Here is a 19,166-nt window from a genome sequence, read left to right on the forward strand (position 1 = left end):
CTGATGCTATGTGATCTCTGCTCTCAGCTCAGAATGTCAAGGTGGAGAAATTTAATATACGTGATTGGCGTGGTTCATTTGTGATACATCTATCAAAATTTCATGTAAAGAAGACAACTTTTCTCACTTTTTCCAGATAAATTCACGAATGACCATTTTTTTTATCGTGCAATGTGTGCAAATTGTACATGGTGGCAGAGTGACACGGCCTTTAGAGAAAATGACCTTTTTTTGGATGATCTACATGAGTGTTGCTTCTTGTGAAAATGTAAACTAAACAAGAATAGTCACTGTGGTTTTGAGAAGGTAAAGATAATCCCATAGTCTATTTTGCAAAAGTGGTGATGGAAATCTTTAAAGGAGAGATGTCTGTGGGGTGAGGTTGTGGAATAATATGGAGGAAAGTATCAAAAGAAGTAAAAATGTTACACAATTTAAAACAAATCAAACTATACATTATAAAATGATAAACCAAACAGGACGATGTATGGACAATCACAACTTGTGAAGTTGTTTTGGTACCTTAATGCTATTTGGTATTTTATATTTTACATGTTTTATTTAATGCTTTTGAGTTTATATAAAAAATGATTGTTTGTGAAAGGTGTAAAAATGTATGTATTAGTCACAATAATATTGGGGGGGGGGGTGAATTATTTTGATTTTTCTTCTCCTTTTTCAATAATTTTCTCACTTAGTGTTTGTCATGTTTATTTGACTATTTCATTTTATGTTTGAAAATAGAATTATGTCAAATCTAAAAAGGAGCTCACCAGTATCCCTGCAGGAATGGAAAGTTTGGGAATCAAACTTATGCGAAGTTTTAATTTTGATGTAGAGCTCTAAAGGACAGGAAGAAAAAGAAAGCTTGGAGAGGAAAATTTGTTTTACAGAATGAATGTTTTATTATAACATCCATCAAAAAAAAAACAGCAAAGCAGTTTCAATATAAGTCATGACTTTAAGGAAAATCTCATCTCATGGGTAAAAGTTAGTCCAAACTAACCTACTGCTTGATCCAAAGTGATGAAAATGTGGACACAGGAAGTCCTTTGTGTGTTAAACCTGAAGCTCCTTGTCAGTCGCTCTGTGCCGCCATCCATGTGTATTAAAACATTCAAACTCAATCATGCTTTCAGATGTGCAAGAGAAGCCATTATTGAAACAAATGCAGGCGGCAGACAGTTATGAGGCTGAGATGGAGACTGAGAGCCCAGGAGGTATTCCCTTCCTTGAATGCCTTTTGTCCCACCCCCACCCCCTCACTCCCCCACTCCTAAAAAGCCTCACAGTCATTCTAGCCTAAAACTCAGTGGTCCTTTTGTTCTAAGAGTCTGTGGTTTCCTCTGCATGGTTATGCTTTGTATTTACCTCAATAAATGACCCCAAAGCAGAATGACTATTTTTCCCTTCCTGAGGTATTTGTTTCCATTTCTTCTGTGGTCACCATGTTTCATGCATTCTTATAGACAACGCTTATATTCAAATTAGTACTTCTGTACTAATTATGTATATATTTTTTATGATTTCTACATAATCTAGAATTATCACAAGAAAATTAACGTTTGTTTTCTTACATAAAAGTGTTTATTTCTGCCTAAACTTGATCTAATCTAAAGTGTATAAAATTATTGCTATGATAGCATCTAATAACTTTTTTGGTGCTAAAAATAAAACAATGTGTTTTTCTTTAAAGGCAACAGCAGAAATAGTCTGTGTTGTTTTGTTTAAGTTGTTTTTTATTAAAGTTTTCCGAAATGAGGTGAAAAAAGTGACCCATCATATTTAGTGATGAGGGTTTTTTTGTGTTTTTACTGTGATTTACTGTTTGATCTTCAGACGTCGTGGTGTTATCGTTCAACAGCAAACATAACTTTTTAAAAGATAAAAAAATGAACAAATTATAATTAAATGTGAATAAACAAAAAACAGTAGTTTGTATTGCCTACTATTTAATTATCTTTGACTTAACTCTAAAGGTTTTTAACACCACAGCTAATGTGGGCGACGGCAAAATAACGCACTCTTTTTGAACTACTCTTTTCAACCTTTTTTTAGCAATTATTGTAAATCTAAAGGGTTCTGATACAGAGAAAAGCGGCTTAGTATGATTTGCAAGTGAAGTGTTGCATATCGGTCCAAAGCCGCTTTTCTCTGGGTCAGAATCAGTTGATTTACGTCGATTGCGTAGAGACGTCACTGGTGGAAAGTGTTGCACATCAGCGCTAAGCTGCTTTTTTCTGCTTGCTGGAATTACGTCAATTATGTAAAAGATTAGTTCAAAGAACAGGAACATTGGAACTAAAGCTTTGGTGTTAAAGGGTTAAATTTTTTCAGCTAAATTACATGTGCAGTTCCTAAAGTTTCACATGACCTAAGATGAAGTCTCACTCCAATCATAGTTATCTATTTTTAAAGTGTCCCTAGTAGTCTTTTAATTATGATTATGCCATTTTTAGCCTGAATCGGAAAAGCTGTGTCGTTGTCTAGTACATACCGGTAGTTTCTGCAGAGCAGCAGGAGTTCTTTGGAAATTCACCTCTTAGTGGTGGGTGTGACTGTTGGCACAGAGTGAGCCTTCCTTCATTTCCCATCATCCCTTTTTTTACATGCTCTCCCACTAGCTTACACCCCAAACATAAAATTTGGGGTGCAACAAAAACGGCGAGCAACATCAGAGCTATCCAGCCATACAGTTTTGAGCCAGATTCCAGCTCAGACGAGGATAAGAAAGACATTAATGTATTTATTTGTCTGCTAGTGGAGAGATCAGAATGGGACTATTAGCATTGACAAAATTGTATAAAAATAGTTTGACAGTTTAATGTAAAAGTTCCAGATTGACTACATTTTAGTTTTGATGTTTGTACTGACTTGAACTTCTCCACATGAGCGTGTTTTTCTTCTAAGAATCAGAAAAGTCTCTGATAGAAACGAACCTGGTGTTTGTGTTTGCCCTCTATTCATGTGTCTATTGAGCAGAGAAATTCATTCATCTCACACCACAGGGTTAGACAGATATGCTGCTTCTGACAGTATTTGTAATGAACCTGGCCTTCGGAGAACTCAATGATTTCAGCTAAAAGTCAGTCGGCAAAGGTCATATCCGTCTAGCCCCGTGCACCTTCTGCACCTCCACCCAGCAGAGCATTGCACATCCTCACGTAGTCATGTTTAAGCCTTCCTCTAATTCCCAGCTGTTGCCCTCAAATTGAACCTGGAGTTATTTGCTCTTGTGCTTTTTTTAAATCTCCCAGTAGATTGTCATTGCAGCTTCTATTTCTATCCCTTGAACTGTAAAGTCCCCAAGGAAATGACGGCATCCATGTTTGTCCTTCCTTTCTCCACATCCAGTGTTTACTAGCCCCTTCCTCGTCTTTATGTTCATTGCCATTCTTCTGTGCTTTGTAACATTTCCATCAAACCTCTGTCTGCACAGTGGAGCCCGGACCTTCAGTGCCGGCAGCTCCCCTTCTTCAGCTGGAAAAGTGCTGCACCAGAAACAATAGTGCCACACTGGCTTGGAGGGTTACTGTGCCGACCAGCAACCCTATTGATGGATACATCCTGGAACTGGACGATGGCAATGGAGGACAATACAGGGTTGGTGGAAGTGCATCATCTTTACTTGAGTTTCATCGTTTCATCCATCTAGACCCGTGTTGTTGGGGAACTTCAGACCTCCACATGGTTTTTGTCCTGAATGGTTTTTAGATGCACTATATTACCAACAGTATTGGCTCACCCATCCAAATGATCAGAATCAGGTGTTCTAATCACTTGGTCTGGCCACAGATTTATAAAATCAAGCCCTCAGTCATGCAGAATTTTTCACTAACATTCATGAATGAATGGGTCGCTCTCAGAAGTTCAGTGAATTCCAGTGTGGAACTGTCATAGGACGCCACCTGTGCAACAAATCCAGTGTTGAAATGTCCTCATCCTAAATATTCCACAGTCAACTGTCAACTCTATCAGAACAAAATAGAGGAGTTTGGCAACAACAGCAACTCAGCCATGAAGTGGTAGACCATGTAAACTGACAGAAAGGTCAGCGGATGCTGAAGCACATAGTGTAAAGAGGTCAAAGACTTTCTGCACAGTCACTTGCTACAGAGCTCCAAACATCATGTGACCTTCAGATTAGCTCAAGTACAGAACGCAGAGAGCTTCATGGAATGAGTTTCCATGGCCGAGCATCTGCATCCAAGCCACACATCACCAAGTGCAATGCAAAGCGTCGATGCAGTGGTGGAAAGCCCACCGCCACTGAACTCTAGAGCACTGGAGACGCCTTCTCTGGAGTGATGAATCACACTTTTCCATCTGGAAATCTTATGGATGAGTCTGGGTTTGGAGGTTGCCGGAACAACGGTACTTTTGGGACTGCATTGTCCGGGTGTGAAAGTTGGTGGAGGAGGAATTATGGTGTGGGTTTGTTTTTCTGGACTTTGGCTTGACCCCTTAGTTCCAGTGAAAGGAACTCTGAATGCTTCAAAACATTTTGGACAATTCCAACCTCCCAACCTTGAGGAAACAGTTTAGAACGGTCCCTTCCTCTTTCAACATGACTGTGCACCAGAGCACAAAGCAAGAACCATAAAGACATGGATGACAGAGTCTGGTATGGATGGACTTCTGGTCTGCACAGAGTCCTGACCTGAACCCCATAGAACACCTTTGGGATGAATTAGAGCAGAGACTGAGAGCCAGGCCTTTCACCAACATCAGTGTGTGACCTCACAAATACACTTTTGGGAGAATGGTAAAAATTTCCTAGAAACACATTCCTCAACCTTATGGACAGCCTTCCCAGAAGAGTTGAAGCTGTAGCAGCAAAAGGTGGACCAACATCATATTGAACTCTATGGGTTAAGAATGGGATGGCACTTCAGTTCATATGTGATTCAAGCAGATGAGCCAATACTTCTGGTAATATAGTGTATTGTTGGCGGACATATTGCTAACTATCTGGATTAGGTCTGTCCGTCGTAAGGTGTGCAAGAGTTGTAATTTCTCATTAAAAGAAAATAGTGTTAAGTTTTATTTTATTTGTAATAATACTTTAATCTTCTCCTCCAGGAGGTGTATGTTGGAAGGGAGACGGTGTGCACAGTTGATGGGTTGCATTTTAACAGCTCCTACAATGCCAGAGTGAAAGCCTACAATACCATTGGTGTGGGTCCATACAGCAAGACGGTAGTTCTCAAGACGTCGGATGGTAAGTTGGTGCAAAGGAAGCTTTTACTGAACCAAAGGAGACAATATATCTGTGACGACTGTCATTCATCCAGGATGGTTCCTTATCATATAAAGTTTTGAAAATGTTCATCTGGTCGTAAGTTTTAATTCAGAAACTGACAGTCTCTTGTAAAAGAGGGAAAACGCCAAAAACTAAGTCCAGATGAGCCCTTTTTAAAAAACTTTTGGGACTACAAATGGGGCAATATTTGTATTTCTGCCTTTTAAAATGGGAATACCATTTCATGATTGGTATTGAAATAGTTCAGTGAGATAACTTGGTAAACCTACAGACGTGTATTAATGTGTCCAAACATTATACACAGGATAGTGAACAGTGCCCGGCTTATTGACTGTAGTTTACTTTGTCTAATTTGACAAACAGGCTAGTGGGCGGGACAGAGTTCAGTGGGAAGAGTTTTGTGTCAATATTCACACCCAGAATAATGAACAGACTGGAGCTTTGATAAAGTCTAAACAGGTAATTTAAAAAAAAAAAAAAAAGCTGTTGACCTCCCCTACAATGATCAAGAATAAAAGAAGGAAAAAAAGATTCAATTTTTGAAACCAGTATGTTTATCTTTGGTGTACAATCAGACATCTTAGCACAGAAGCATAGAAGTCAATCTGAGGTTTTCCATTGACTTCTCTCTCCAGTCTTCAACCAGCCTCTAGTGGCCTTTTGAGGAACTGCAACATTTAGAACTTCCTGGTTTGCCTCATATTTGAGAAAAATGTATTCAAACGAAAAAGACTTAGCCTGCAAATACATTTTAGTGAAAAATAGTAAATGTGTTTGTACTTTTTGCGGTATAGCTTGTTCTGTATTTTCAGTCACAGTGACAGTAGTACGGTTTTGTTGTTAATGCTTATTACTGTTGAAAGGTCAAAAATGTTCATGCTAGCTTTTAAACCAGTGGACTATTTTATTTGATTTAAGGCCCGTACACACCGGGACGAATATTCGCCAGGCGTTATTCGCCACGTTTTTTGTGTTGACACCCAGGCGATTTTCGCTGACGATGAGCCGACCGAACATGCAATTTCATTCCCTTACATTAGATGTAAAACAGAAATGCTCCTGTACACAAGGTGGCGCTGCGCAACTTTACGCTTCTTAAAGTCGCTTTTCACTCAGAAGGAGAGAGAAAGTATTTACACGCTTGTCAGAATCAAACAAAGAAAACATGAATATTTCAAGCACCAGTTGCTCCAACTAGTGCTTGGTTCGGGGTATATTTGAGAATTTCCGTCATTATTTCTTCGCAGCAGTGTAGACGCTACTTGGCGTCTATCTTCTTCGCTGGTATATGTGCTCAGAAAGACAGTTTTGTGTTTGAGCGCCCCCAAGTTGTGTTTGACTGTAACTCCAGAAGCTCCAGACACGTGTGCAAAAGCGCCATTCTCATTTGTCGTATAGTGGCGCGTGGCGTTTTTTCGCGTCGGTGTGCACACTTACGGAGCCCGTGTCCTGACATTAAGATATAAAAATATATCTTGTACCCACAGATTAATATCTTGTTCCCACAGATTATTATCTCGTTCACACGAAATACTATTCCGTTCCCACCAGATACTATTGCGTTCCCACAAGATACTATTGCGTTCCCTCAAAATACTATTCCGTTCCCTCGAAATGATTAACTCGTGCGAACGCAATAATTATGTCGTTCGAACGCAATAATTATTCACGTCATAAGTCATTCAGGCAGATATGCTCTCTGTACGCCGGCAAATCTAAGCCGCTTTCAGCGGTAACTTCCGTGTCTCTGTGACCCATATTCGTTCAAAAAAGGAACATGAAAAACAAAAATGATCACTTTATTACTGTCTCAATGAATATAAGAAAAATATCAAAAGATTTATGATAACTAGGCTGCTTTGTCATACGATAGCTCCTGCTAGGCTACTACTAGTGCCGCCGCAGAGCTCTTTGATGTATGCCGGCATTTGGGCAACTGGCTGGTCTGTTGACAGACAGCTGATATTGTAGTTTAGGGTCGAATAGGAATATTAATATTCAGGACTTGTCTTTTATTAACTTTAGCAGTCAGTCGCTTTACATTCGAAGGCTATTAGGCTACATGCTAACTGACTAGCCGATCATATCCTGTTATTAATTTACGTCATAGATTTACAGCAGATACCTTCACATTTCTGTCTGTGTGTGTCTCATTACATTGCATTGAAGACACGGAAGATGTTAAGAGAACAGATTTATTTATTTTCAAAAGCACAAAAGCATCCATCGTATTCACGTTCATTCACATGATGATGATCTGGTACGCCCTCCGGTCATCTTGCTGCAAAAGCCGCTTCCTGCCGCTACTTCCGTGTCTCTGTGAGCATTCAATAGGGGTAAAAATAAAAGCAAGAATGGTCGATCTGTTATTGTCTCGATGAAAATCGGAAAAATATCATATTAAGCTGGCTGCTTCGCCTAAAAAGCACTTACCTTTAGCTCGTAGCATAACAACAATAGCAGTACGTCACGTTTCCCAGCATCCTTTGGTGCCAATCATTGGCCAATCACCGTGTCCCTGTGACCAAGGTTAAACAACAAGACCAATGATTGAATGAATAATTATTGCGTTCGAACGGATTAATCATTGCGTTCGAACGACATAATTATTGCGTTCGCACGAGTTAATCATTTCGAGGGAACGGAATAGTATTTTGAGGGAACGCAATTGTATCTTGTGGGAACGGAATAGTATTTCATGTGAACGAGATAATAATCTGTGGGAACAAGATATTAATCTGTGGGAACAAGATATATTTTTATATCTTAATGTCAGGACACGGGCTCCGTACACACTCACGTTGGTGCCCTTTGTTTAGTCACGAGGCGTTAAACGTCGGCGAAAATCGCAGGCGAAATTCGTCCCGGTGTGTACGGGCCTTTACACACAGAAAAAATACTGCCATCTAGTGTTTGGTGGTATGACTACAGAAAGGGATGACCAGCTTGACTCCCTGTAAAAAAATGATCTTAAGAATTAGAATAACATTTTTTTAAAAAAAAATTCTTATTGTAATAAAACTTTAAAATTTTGTTTTACTGAAAATCAAACATAATTTTTAAAAAGAGAAGTATATTTATATATATACATATATATATATATATATATATATTTAAAAAATAAATATATTTAAATATATATATTTAAAAAACAACTAATAATAATAATTCAGCTTGTACATTTAGAGAGCATGAAAAAGAATACGTAAATCAAAAAACAAATAACAATTAATGAGAGAAGTTTGCTTAATATATGTTTTTCTTTCTTACAAAATGCTGACGGGTGTTTTTATTTTGCAGTGGCGTGGTTCACCTTTGACCCCTCCTCCGCTCACAGGGACATTGTTCTGTCCAATGAAAACCTGACAGTCTCCTGTAACAGCTACGATGACCGCGTGGTGTTGGGCACCGCCGCCTTTTCCAAGGTTACCCGTCTGTTTTGTACGACTTAAACTGGGTTAAATGGCTCGTTTTGTATAAAAGTGACTCACTCAGTTTGAGTTTGAGTTAAGATAGCCAATGTTCTCTTTCATCTCAGGGTGTTCACTACTGGGAGGTCAGGATCGATCGCTATGACAACCACCCAGATCCCGCCTTTGGGGTGGCGAGGATCAACACCATGAAAGACATGATGCTGGGGAAGGACGATAAAGCTTGGGCCATGTATGTGGACAACAACCGCTCCTGGTTCATGCACAACTCCCACACCAACAGGTAGGTCTTTGAGAGGCCATTAAAGAGTCCACTCCGGTAAACAGACTTCTTTAGTGTGCTGCCATATCTTGTTGTTGATTAAAACCCAAGTAGGGAATAAGTCTGTGGCATTTATTTTAAATAATAAAACACACGGTTAAGCCTGAGTCACAGCTGCCCTCATGGGTGGATACAGGTCGTCTGCAGTTATAAAATGGTCAAACCTGTACCACACAGGTGGCCCGCAGGAAATATCAAGGTTTTTGTCCAAAATATTTATGCCAACTTTTACTATGGGCATGCTGCGGACAACAAGTCATACCTAACACTTAACGCACAGGGGTAGGTAAGGGTGAAGCAGGTGAGACACAGGCGTGTCGTTCAAATTTGTCCTTTTGTCAGCCCCCACCAAATACTGCGCACTGCGCTGTTCATGTGATAAGTGGGGGCTCTTTGGGTAGACTATACAGGTTTTTTATCCCACTGACAGCCTGTATCTAGCAGTGAGGGCTAATATTTTACCAACGACCGGCTTGTGGGTAAGGGCACCGTACGACAGCGTCACCTGTGTGCCATAAGTGCGATATTCGTTTGCGTTAACTTCACGATACACTGTCCACACGCATGGCAAGTTTGTAGCATTTTAAAAATCTTCCATCATTGTTTAATTTCTCTTCAAGAAACATTTTTAACATTTTTAAAACCCACAACATAGAACTTTTGAAGTGTATTTTCCATGATAGAAACTACATTTTGTATAGGTTTTTTTAGGCTGCTTTTTTCCTTAAACCTGCCAGAAACAAGCGACTGTGTGTTTCTCCATCCATCTTTGTGGCTTTTGGATTCAATCTAAATCACAGAAGAATCTCCTGACATGGATGACACTAGGACCTGTGTGTTCAAACACACCGAGCCCCAGAGAGCAGCAGAGGTCGACTCCACGAGGCATTAAACCCACATCAGCATATATGGGACATATCATTGAGCTTTTATGTATGAAGAATGTCAAAAATGACGGATAGAGCTATCGTTGCAGAAGAAAAGTCTGATTGGGGCCGAAAAACACAAAAAACACATTTCTTTGTGGTCATAAACCATCTGTCCAAACTTCTGGTTTGATGTTTTGAATGTTTCCTCACAAACTGTCTGCCTTTGCGTTCAGGGCAGAGGGAGGCATCAACAAGGGCTCGACGGTGGGAATCTTGCTGGATCTGGTCAAACGCACGCTAACGTTCTACATCAACCAGAAGCAGCACGGACCGACCGCCTTCGATAGCCTGGACGGCGTCTTCGTGCCGGCAGTCAGCCTCAACAGGAACGTGCAGGTCTGTAATACTGAGTAGGAGAGACCAAATTTAACCTGTCAAGTTTGGTGTGGCCCTGCGACAGACTGGCAACCTGTCCAGGCTGTACTCTGCCTTCCGCCAACAGTAGCTGGGATAGGCTCCAGCAACCCCATGACCTCCAAAAGGATTTAGCGCGTTTGGAAGATGAATGCAAGGATGGACATGTAATGTTTTACTGGACTTTTTAAAATCTATGCAAAAAAATTCTCTCGACAGTTCAGACTGAGAATGTGGTGTAGACCCATCCCATGATGCATTTCAAAAGCAGGAAGGACTGCAACACTGTGCGTGCTTATACATTTGAAGGTAAAATGTAAAAGAGGTATGACACTCGCTCAGCTATACCCCAGCTACTGTCACACCGAGCATCTGCGAGTGGGTGGAGCCTCATGGTAGCTCCTGCACAGTAAGAACAGAAATGGCTGAACAACACAAGTTTCAAATTTGAGTCACTAAGTACAATCAAAATTTGTCACTAGGTGTTTTTTTTTTTTAAAGTTGTTGCAGAAACTTTGAAAAGTCGCTAAATGTAGCGAGAAAGGAAGGGAAAAGGGTGTCCCGCCCACAACTCAGAGACAAATTTCTAATGAACTCCTGCCGCTCTTCAGAAACTATGTCCAAGAAAATGACAGGCTTTTGATTTGGCCTAAGAACTGTAGAATCATAATTAAAAGACGACGCTTTGAAATCTAGTCTAAAATATGATTGGAATGGGTCTTCAATAAGCAAACATATGTTCTCTTCCCTTTCTCCAGGTCACCCTTGTGACGGGCCTTGAGGTACCAAAGAATCTCAACCAGTGAAAGCCCCCCCCCCCCCCCCCCCCCCCCCCCCAGGTGACCCTTTGACACCAACCATCAAGTTTAGCCTCGGTTCAGCCCCACATGGGGCTTTTCCCAGAACGATGGGCTGCATCTTATGTCATCTAGAACAGCGGTCCCCAACCCCCGTGCCGGGGACCGGTACCGGTCTGTGAGTCAATTGGTACTGGGCCGTACAGAAAGAATAAATAACCTACATTACTTCAGTTTTATTTATTTTGGAACCTGAAAGATGTTTTATTTTGAAAAATTGCCCGATCCTCTGTTCCATCGGTCTATGTTACTGTTGGCGCTCTTCTTGGTCATGTGATAAGTTACCACTAGAATAAAACCCAGGAGCTAGCAAAATGAGGAATTTAATTTTATGAATCCTAAATATTTGGGTGTGCGCTGAGGTTTTTATTTGGTGAACATGTCCGCACAGATAAGTGACATAATTTGGGGAATTTGTAAGATTTTTGCCCCAACAGCTCCTGGATGAGTGCTGGTTTTCCTATTTTTCCAGCTTGTGACATTCCGGTTCTTGTAGAAGAATGTCTGAGACCAAACTGACAGCAGACATGCTCACTGTGCAGTAACGTGACACAACAGTTTTTGCAGTTAGAGAAATGATTCGACAACATTGGTTCTGGTTGTGTGTCATTGTCGGGTTTGTTTAAGCACAATGAATGGAATTCTCTCTGCTTTTCATTGGAATCTTGTTGCCATCCAAAGCTTCCTCCGTACAACAAAAAGTCAAGTATGAAGACCGCTTGCTGTTCTTGTCAAAAATCTTCAGAGAACGTTGGAGCTGAATTCTTTTTTATCACTTTGACAAACCTACAAAACCTGGGAATTGAGCTCCTGCAGAACATCTGATTCTTTTTCTTAAAGGTTCCCCAAAATTCTCCAAGATGTAGGAAAATGTCACATTCCAACGGAAAGGTTAGCCAAACCAACAATGTTTATGTGATGGCAAAGTATTAACGATAAATTCCTCTTTGTGAGCACACAGGACAAGTAAAAGAAGAAATAAAGATTTTCTCAATTTTTGATTACCATGGCAACACGACTCAAATTCAGTGAATACATAGACTTTATATTTCCTACAGTTTCACTGCGTTTAACCTCGCCAGTTTTTTTTTTTTAAATGTAAATGTAAAAAGCAAAGTTTGATCTTTTTAGGGAACAAATAGAAATAATTGTTAGGTTTTTTTTGCTCTGCAGGATTCTGGAAAATCAAATACTGGCCTTTTTTTATGTTCTTTGAGAGACTGACAGCTACAGTGATGCATCCAAATGAATGAAAACTGTGTTCATTTCTCTGAAACATCTCACAGTTTTGGCACCTTTGACGAGCTGAAACGAAGATTTCTGGAGGCCTCATCAGGTTAAACTGCTGCTACGGGTGGGAGGGGCTAACAACCACAACACTGTGACTGCAAGGCCATTAGAAACACACCGTTTATATAAAGTACGTCCTGTCTCGCTTTCATGAGGCAAAGACAGAAATGTTTAGACTTAATGAGTTTTGCTGAAGGTGGTCTGTGATGTGTTTCTGTCCCGCACAAAGCATGAGTGTGAGTGTGGTGTAAATACTGACATGTGGATCATGATGTCAAATGTTACGCATGGACTAGGCATAGAAAAGAGTTTACAAACTGTTTGTGTTTTAAATATTGACTGTTTTTCTAATAAGTGATGTGAACAAGAGAGATTAGCTCTCCCTGCTGTTCAGCCATGGATTTTGACAGATTTACCAAACCTGATATAAAAAGGAAAATTGCAACCGTTTAGTAATTGGTTTTCTATGGAATATTTTTTTAAATGATGCCAATAACCCAATTTCTAAACTTATAATCAGGAAAATAAAGTTATTATTATTATTATTATTTTAGTTTTTAAATCTTGATTTTAGGAATTTTGAACAAAACATAGAAGGGAAACATGAAAAGTATTGATTACTTCTACAAGTTCCAGGGTTTTTTCAAAATAAAAGTCCCTAAATTAAGGGTTTAGCTTCAGACCTTGAGGACTCCTCTCCTATTTTTCTAGATATTTTCTACAGTCAGAGTAAAAAGTATCAGTTCTGTAAAACATCACACAGCATTCCCTTCATTCCCCAGAAGTATTGAAAGCTTCTTTTAATACTTTGACTCATAAATGTATATATTTATGTACAGTAATCTGCTAAGGACTTTCCCCCATGGATCAAATAATTCTTGAATACATTTATTGGTAATAAAGAATAGGAATAAACTGGAAAAAAAAGTTTTATTTTTGGCCTTTTTAACTCCAATAAGGGTCTTTTGCTGCTTTGATTGTATTTAAAGTGAAAAAAAAGTGATCAAATTGAATGATCATTTATTCTCCAGGAATTCTGACAAGCTCTGAAAAAATAATGAATGCAGCTGACGTCAAATTTATTAACGACTTTTTTATTATTATTATTTCCACATTTTTGATTATTGATTTGAAAAAGACAATTTTCTAAATGTGTTTTTACAAATATGAGGTTCTAGAAGATTTGATTCTACCTCTAACCTGTAACTACGTAGTTGAGTGGTTATTTTAGTTAGTGTTTGGTTCCTCTCCCCTCCTCTTCACTCTGCTGGTTACCTGAAGCAGCAAAAATAGGGGTGGTGGTTCCCTCAGGGTCTGGAGCTGCCCACCCCTGCATGGAAAGAACAAATACTGAACATTTTTAAAGATGGCTAAAGGAGGAAAAAATTGTTCTTGTGTAATAAAGTTGTGTTTTGAATGTGGAATTAGGCGAAAATCCAATGTTTTCTTTCGATTTCTTACTGTTTTAACTCAAATCATATTCCAGGTATTTTCTTACAAAACATTTGATTATTTTTTTATTTTTGTTCACATTTCCTGCTGAAACTTCTAAAAGCTGAGAAAATAAAACCGAAACAAATGTGAACTTCATAGATATAACAAGTTTATGTATTTGTTCAGTTATTAATGTATATATAATTTATTATAAAAAATATTTATTGCATGTTTGAAATGTAACTTTTTATTTTGGCATCTCTTAATTTGTACAGTAATAAAATGTACATATATGGAAAAATGAAATTAAAAGAATTCAAGGTTGAGGGGAAATGTTTTGCTGCCCTCAGGTGGTCAAAAGGAGAACCTGCAGGTTTCTCTCGAGCAGTAGACGCCCTTTTTTTTTCAACATTTGCGGTTTTCATTCCCTTTTTTTTCCCTCTTCATGCATGTTTAACATGTGACACAACCCTTATATTAAAGCAGGAGTCAGGAAGGAGGTCCATCTTGACCCTAAAGATGAATCGGGGGGCATTTCCTCCTGTGGCGTTCTTATGGTCACGTCCTTGCTGTCGTTGACCCCAATGTGACCTGACATTAGTCAAACAGGTCAAACCTCCATCCAAACTTGTGTGTGTGGATGGTCAAAAAAGCACAGTAGAAAATTGACTTATTTTAGGATTAATATGGCTCTATTCGTGGTTATAAGACACGCCCACTTCTTCCTGACATACGAGTACATGAATGTGACATTTTCCTGATCCATCTCCAAAATATGGTGCTGATTTAAAGCATGTATGTCATTGCCTTTTTCTTTAGAAAAAAAGATATTTACCTAAAGACATTGAAGAAAAACTGTTTTCTCTTTGTTTTGTAAGTTTAACTTCCTGTTTTGGGTAAAGAAAACTGCAGAAAACCTTTATCAAATCCACAAATGTTTCCCTTTAAAGTCTTTTACATAAAAACCTTTATTCATTTCAATCCCCTGATGTAGAAGTTTTGTATAAATACATGGTTTGTACATCAAGAATGCAGGAAAAAAACGAGTGTCAAAACAAAAATGTCTTTTTTTGTCATTTATAATGAAGCCAATAAATTAACTGTGATAAAATTAAAAATGTTGTTTTTTTGTGGAGCGTTGCATTCAGGGTCCATTTGGAGAAAAACATGAAAAAGTCTTGGGTTCCATTTCGGGTTGTTGGTGCGAATGCAGCTGCAGTTTTACTGGATTAATCCTCTAACCTACAAACAAAACAAAAAAAAAACAGTTTCTATTTTTTCAATTTAAGTTTACAAAATAATGTCTAAAGGCTCTGGAATGCACCTCTTTTCCTTTATCTCCGGCCTTTGATTTTCTGGATCTCCTTGGAGCTCAGGATCAACATGCCGTTCTTGAAGCGGCCGACCTGACCCGATGCTGAAGCAGCAGAACCAGCGGCTCCTTTTTTCTTCTTCTTGTTATCTCTGAAAGAAGCGGTCAGAGTTTAGGATCCCTACAAAGATCTGTTTTTAGAGACTTAAATGGGGCCTTACCCACCTTTGACTTAGCTTTTTCTTTTTCTTGGTGTCCTTCACATCAGAAGAAAACGGTAAGAAGTCTGTTTTTTTCTAGAAGGGTCTGTGAATCCAGCACTTACCGGCTGAGGCTCCTCCTTTGCCTTCTGCTTCTTCTCCTGGATTTGCTGCTGCAGGGTTTTGTAGTTCACGTATTCCCTCTTTGGAGGCTGGTTCAACATCAGTTATTGGTGGGGGGCGGGGTCAGACACATTCGGTTGAGATGCAGGTGGAGCGAGTGTCCTCACCTTGGCTCCCAGCATCACCGCCCGGTCCTGCTCGAAAACCCGCTGCTGCTCCTTCTTGTAGCCCGTGATTCCGAAGCGGTGGACCTCCAGGCGAGCCTGCAGACACAAGGACAGGGATCAAACCCACGGTTCCTGCACACCGAGAGGAACCGTGAAGACTGGGAGATGGTAGACCTTTTCCAAGCTGAGCTCCACGGGTGACGATTCTCTCTTCTCTACGACCTGAGGAGCCTGAAGCTAACAAGATAGAATCAGAAGAAAACCAGAGGACACGTTCACAACAGATCCACTTCTAAATATCTGATCCCTTTATCTTTTACCATCTTTTTTTGTAGCTTAATTCTCTGAAAACACCTGAGCTTGTTTTTGAACCCGTTCCTCGTTGGGACTCATTCTAAAAGCCATTCGGAACCCTTAATGTCAGGAAATGTCAGACTTGAGGGTGAAGCAAACCACAGATGGAGGTGAGACATTAGGCTGCAGGGTGATGACCCAGCTTTAACTTGGTGAAAATCCAAAGTGCGTCTGCTGTGCTGCTTAGAGGAAGAAACGCTGCATTCTAGGATTCATCAAGGTTCTTTAAGTCATTTATGGTCCCCGAACAACAGGCAACAGTGGATGCAGTTTCAGAAATTCTACTAACTGTACTCCATGGAATAAAATTATTTCTTAAAATGTGCGTAGAAGTGCTTCATTTTTAAGACAGCTGCGGTAAAACTATTTCAATTATGAACAGCAGGGCTGAAGCACCGCCCCCATGTGATGTCATTGCGTTCTAGCGTGATGGCGCAGATTTCTGCAACACCTTTCAGGCTTCAGCCATAATTACTTTGCCTTAAAAGACATTAAAATGCTTGTCTAATGGCAGTTAAGTTATTATTTAGTAACAGGTTACTTATTGGCAAGTAAAACTCCTCCCCCTCAGCTGCTTTGGTCTCCAAAGCTGCCAATGTTTGTGTCGAATTTTGCAGCAGAAGTAAAATTTGGGAAGTGGCGCCATCTGGCGGACACCTAAAAGACTACCATATTTATCATCACTCAAAGCAACTGAAGTTCTTTTGTGGTGTCTGTGTCCAAACTTTTGGTCTGTACTGTAATTCAGATGTCTTAAATTATTTTCCTACAAATTTTCTTTATTCAAACATTTATTCCAAAATGCAATTTACCTTCAACAAATGTATTTTATAGTTTAAAATGTCTAATTAACTGTTCACGTTTAAACATTTTCATCTGCATCTCTCGTCTGAATCCCTCAGCTGCTCCTGTTCGGGTGAAAACAGTGAGTGTTAGCAGAGCTAAAGCTGCTTACTGCTGGTTTTCCCTGAGCGAGAGCCTGACGGCTCTTCCGTTTCTTCGTTGGGTCCTGGAAGGTCACCACCTCCACCTGCTTCTCCTGCTGGACGTTTGGACCTGAAGATTTGACAGAAGAGGAAGATCTGAGCGATGAGACAGTCCTTCAGATCAACCTGCAGACTCTGACATTCACTACCTGGTTCATTCATTTTGTGTTTCTGTCCATCTTCTGCTCCAATTTCTGTGCACTTATTTAAATTCTCCTGCAATCCTGTTAACTCCTCCTCCTCTTCTTCTTCACACCTTTTTCGTTTCTTCTTCTTCTTGGGTTTCTTTTTCTCAGCTGGCCCTGCATGATAAAACAACAAGATCACATATACAATCTGTGATCTACTTCAAAATAAAATCATTGGCTTTTGTGTTAAATTATTTCACATTAAACCCTAAAGTTGATCCAATCTAAATTTTATTTAACCAGAAAAAAAAACACATAAAAACACCAACTTTTCAAGATAACGTTAGCAACTAGCAATAAATTAGCCTAAAATCAGGGAAAGTCTTTGCAACTGGAGCTGTATGCTGGAGTAAAATGTTTTTATAAACATCAATAATATTTAGCTAAACTTTTAAATTATGCGGACCAGCAACAAAACCAGCTCTCACTGCCAATCCACTGGTGTTCCCCTGGGTTGTGTCCTGGGCCCCCTTCACTTTTCTGGTTAGTAAACAAATCTCTGAGCTCCATCGTTAGTTCAACACTAGCGGCTCATGTTTCTTTTCCCCCCCACCAGGTGATATCTGTTACCCGTCTAACAAATCAAGAAACTCTACAGAAAGAAACCCCACACATATACGGGGAGAACATGCAAACTCCACACAGAAAGGTCCCCCATCAGTGTTCTGTTTCAGGTCCCCCAGCCGGGACTTGAACCGGGGCCTTCTTGCTATGAGGCATGAGGGCTAACCACTGCACCGAGCAGATTTCACAAAAGTACAGAATTATTTAGCAAGAGCACAAATTTTGTAAATAACAACAACAAAAAATAATATTGCTCATGAACTTCAGTATACCATTAACTAACATGTCCTAATAAGGACCATTTCAGTCAATTTTACTATTTATATATTTTTTTAAAATGACGCACATTTTACAGCTACACTAATATTGTACAACAACAATCTGATCACTTTCAGATATCTTAAATAATCAGACAGTTTAACTGATAAAGATGAGCATCTGAAAAACATTAAGATAGTTTCATTCATCTCACTTAGAAAAATCTGATTCCTAAACCCAGATGTATCCAATATAATTAAATTATTTTTCCTGCATATCTTTCAATTTCTCTGATTTACTTTGTTTTTTTACATCTGAAAATGTTTTAAAGTGATCACAGCAAATGCTCCTAGTTAGTGTTAACACAACAAGATCTGCTGTGAAGGAAAAAGACAAAAAAAGTACAAACAAACCCTGAAACGAATCTAGAAATAGACTAAAAAGTGGTGATTTTTGATGCTCAGATTTATTAATGGATCTAATTATTGCTGTTATCGAATTAATAACAGTTCCCTGAATGTTGGAGTCATTCCTACAGTTCCTAGTTATAACACTAGGGGGCGCCACGTACACAAGCGTTTGATTTAAAATGTCAAACTTATTTATATAGACTCTTTTCTTAATAGACTGATGTCTTGAAAACGTTTTATTTGAAGAACTCGTCATTTAAATACATTTTAATATTTGCGTTTCAAAAATAGTTCATATTTCCTCAGAGAGCGTAGTAAAACTAAAAACAAACTATCTAAAAAGATTTGCCTGTGTTTATTATACATATTTTAAAGAATTTACTTTATTAGCTGATTAAGAACAATTTATTAGGCTATTATCACAGTTTTTACTGTCAACATTGTTAAAAACAAAACACAAACGCCCATCATCTACATCATCTACTAGCTGACTAGCTGAGCTAACATCGATTAACTAGCTAAAGTCGCTTACCGAAGTCGTAAACAGCATCCAGCAGACGTTCAAGACACCACGAATGCGGGTCCCCTCTTTCCCCTGAACCCGAGCTCATTTCTACGAGCACAAAGTCAATTGTTTTACAGAAAAAAATGTGTTCTTGTTGTGATGCATGGGCGCACGCGAGGGAGTCTGTGTGATATGTATTTTTGACCCTCTTCGGCGACC

General features: G+C 39.2%; 2 protein-coding genes across 4 annotated transcripts in view; one reads left to right on the plus strand and one right to left on the minus strand.

The window, feature by feature from the left end:
• The window catches only part of trim67 (tripartite motif containing 67), a 47,191-nt gene extending 32,193 nt beyond the window's left edge, over positions 1-14,998 (plus strand). The window contains exons 6-12 of one of the 2 annotated variants that reach the window (XM_023952765.2): positions 1,140-1,220; positions 3,440-3,603; positions 5,083-5,221; positions 8,564-8,688; positions 8,802-8,977; positions 10,119-10,281; positions 11,058-14,998. In XM_023952765.2, coding sequence (XP_023808533.1) covers positions 1,140-1,220; positions 3,440-3,603; positions 5,083-5,221; positions 8,564-8,688; positions 8,802-8,977; positions 10,119-10,281; positions 11,058-11,105 — 896 coding nt within the window. In that variant the 3' untranslated portion in view covers positions 11,106-14,998. The remainder of the gene's footprint in view (positions 1-1,139; positions 1,221-3,439; positions 3,604-5,082; positions 5,222-8,563; positions 8,689-8,801; positions 8,978-10,118; positions 10,282-11,057) is intronic. The other variant, XM_023952766.2, reaches the window with a different exon arrangement.
• Positions 14,830-19,109, minus strand: fsaf1 (40S small subunit processome assembly factor 1). 2 transcript variants are annotated; one of them, XM_020714444.3, is made up of 9 exons: positions 18,975-19,109; positions 17,172-17,324; positions 16,992-17,092; positions 15,857-15,913; positions 15,683-15,778; positions 15,518-15,604; positions 15,418-15,449; positions 15,205-15,344; positions 14,830-15,122 (listed from the first exon to the last, which is right to left on the minus strand). In XM_020714444.3, the coding sequence occupies exons 1-8, from the start codon at positions 19,051-19,053 to the stop codon at positions 15,215-15,217; spliced, it is 735 nt and encodes a 244-aa protein (XP_020570103.2). In that variant the 5' UTR covers positions 19,054-19,109; the 3' UTR covers positions 14,830-15,122; positions 15,205-15,214. The 2 variants fall into 2 exon arrangements, with proteins under 2 accessions (XP_020570103.2, XP_020570102.2); XM_020714443.3 differs by having other exon boundaries at positions 15,857-15,919.
• Positions 19,110-19,166: the final 57 nt, after the last annotated feature.

This window comes from Oryzias latipes, chromosome 24 (genome assembly GCF_053564925.1).
Source record: "Oryzias latipes strain Hd-rR chromosome 24, Olatipes_Hd-rR_3.1".
NCBI lineage: Eukaryota > Metazoa > Chordata > Actinopteri > Beloniformes > Adrianichthyidae > Oryzias > Oryzias latipes.